Below are 2,201 nucleotides of genomic sequence, written 5' to 3'. Positions count from 1 at the left end.
GTCAACGGGCAGGCGGGCAGTGCGGGCCAGGGGCCAGACGCCAGGGACCGTGGCGTCTGCTTCGTAACCCAGACGCCAGGGACCTTGGCGTCACCAAAAAAGGTCAGAAACGAAAAAAAATTTGGAACGAGTCCCTGGCGTCACCAAAAAAGGTCAGAAACGAAAAAAAATTTGGAACGAGGTCAGATCGCGATTTAGTTCGCCTTAAGGGTCAGAACAGTAATTTTGTCCACAAAGGACGCCGTGTTTTCTATTTCAACTTATCAAAAGGGATGGAGAACAGCTCACGAGTCATGAGCACAGCAAAACTGGGAGCACACCGTCTGATGATTAGATAGCATTATCGTAAACAAATCCCGGAGAAAACAAATGGCTTAAGCTGGCGGAAAGATCGGCAGCAGTCAGCACTCACACCAGTGAAGTGGAATAAATTCTCTACTGTACCAATATACAAGCACAGGTGGATGTCACCAAAGCCTAACTCTGTCCCTCTCCCTCACTCACTAACTCCAGAGGGTCGTACTAAAAAAAAGGCAAAAACAAGTTATTAATACCCCAAGCTGAAAGAGAAGAGAAAACAATGCACCAATTAACTCCAATTGGATTAGCTTCTGACACTCTGATGACGGCTGCTCTGCTAGCTAGCCATGCTCTGATCGATCCAGCCTTTTCCAGCCAGCCCCAGGGTCCAATCTTGGCTCAGAGAATCCAACCACGCCCGGATTACCAGGCCCGAATCTATCGTCTGGAGTTAAATTAAATCAAATCCGTACTCCAACTCGATGCAAGGAGCTGGTTGCATCTGTGAGAGTACCACCGGCATCAGCATGTTGCCTAGTTGCAGTTGAGTTGGGTTCAGTAGGCCGGCATGAGGTGTGAGATCTTGCCCTCCTCGCCGGGCGTGGCGGCCGTGCGGTCGGTGGAGCGGAGCCAGATGCAGACGGCGGAGAAGCTGAGCACGAGGCTGAGCAGCCCGCTGCCGAGGCCGATGCCGACGATGGCGAGCACGGACAGCCCGTGCCCTCGCATTGGCGGCAGAGGGTACCCGTACAGGTCCTTGTTCCCGGCGAACGAGCTGGCATTGAACCTCGCCGTCGTCCCCGCAGCCACCGCCCCGCCGCCGGCGGCGATGCTGCGGTTCGCGAGGAGCACGGGGATGGGGCCGGACAGCCGGTTGTACGAGACGTCGAAGGTGGAGAGACGGACGAGTAGGCCCAGCTCGTCGGGAATGGGCCCGGAGAGCTGGTTGCCGTGGAGATCTATGACGTTGAGGTAGGCGCAGCTCGCGAGCTCCCGCGGGATGGCACCGGAGAGGGCGTTGGCGGAGAGGTTGAGCACGGCCAGGTTGAGCAACTTGGATAGCTCCGTCGGGATGGCGCCGGACAGCGCGTTGGAGGACAGGTCCAGCGACTGGAGGTTGGTGCAGTTGGAGAGCTCCGGCGGGATGGAACCGGAGAGGGAGAGCCCGGGGAGGGAGAGCTTGTAGACGCGGCCGTTGTTGCAGGTGACGCCCTGGAGCTTGGAGATGAAGCCGTCACAGGGGTCGGTGAAGAAGGACTTGGTCCAGTTGCGGAGGGAGAGGGACTGCTGGAGGCTCGACAGGCACAGCTCGTCGTTCGGGTCGGCGGCAGACGGCGGTGAGAGCAGGACAAGCACGGCCGCGACGGCGACGGCGACGGCAAACGGCGGGAAGTGGTGGTGTTGGGACATTTGGGGACGATGGGGGTGGTGAAAGGGGAACTTCGGCGGTAGTGGGGATTTGGGGGAGCGTGTCACCCTAGCAATAAAAATGTTATAAGGCGGCTGTCCGTTTAGCGGGTTTTGCAACAGGACCCGTGGCTTTAGGCTGATCTCATTTGCTTTTTTCTACGTTTAACATGGTATATCCGCCCTGGTTTATTACTCCCTCTTATATTTAGGGTCATATTTTGATCATGATTTTAAACCAATAAAGTAAGGGTTATACATAGCAAAAATGATAGTATTATAAAAAACTATATTCAAATACAAATCCAACGTTATAATTTTTGGTGACACGTATTAACATTTTCTTAGTTAAATCTATGGTCAAAATTTGTCACAAAATACAAACGGACGGTTGGGGTTACCCATTACGGGTAGTGTCAAGAGAGGTACATTCTAGATCATACATGGGGCCCACAACGCCAGCCCCTGGGTCTCAAATCCATTTGGACATCAGC

The 2,201-nt window shown here is 54.2% G+C and overlaps 1 protein-coding gene across 1 annotated transcript; it reads right to left on the bottom strand.

The window, feature by feature from the left end:
• Window positions 1-359: 359 nt before the first annotated feature.
• Window positions 360-1,786, bottom strand: LOC119308631 (receptor-like protein 44). Its single transcript, XM_037584760.1, has one exon. The coding sequence runs from the start codon at window positions 1,708-1,710 to the stop codon at window positions 856-858; it is 855 nt and encodes a 284-aa protein (XP_037440657.1). The 5' UTR covers window positions 1,711-1,786; the 3' UTR covers window positions 360-855.
• Window positions 1,787-2,201: the final 415 nt, after the last annotated feature.

This window comes from Triticum dicoccoides, chromosome 5B (genome assembly GCF_002162155.2).
Source record: "Triticum dicoccoides isolate Atlit2015 ecotype Zavitan chromosome 5B, WEW_v2.0, whole genome shotgun sequence".
NCBI classification, from domain to species: Eukaryota; Viridiplantae; Streptophyta; class Magnoliopsida; order Poales; family Poaceae; genus Triticum; species Triticum dicoccoides.
Note: the sequence above shows the minus strand (reverse complement) of the source record. Positions and strands in the feature narration are given on the sequence as shown.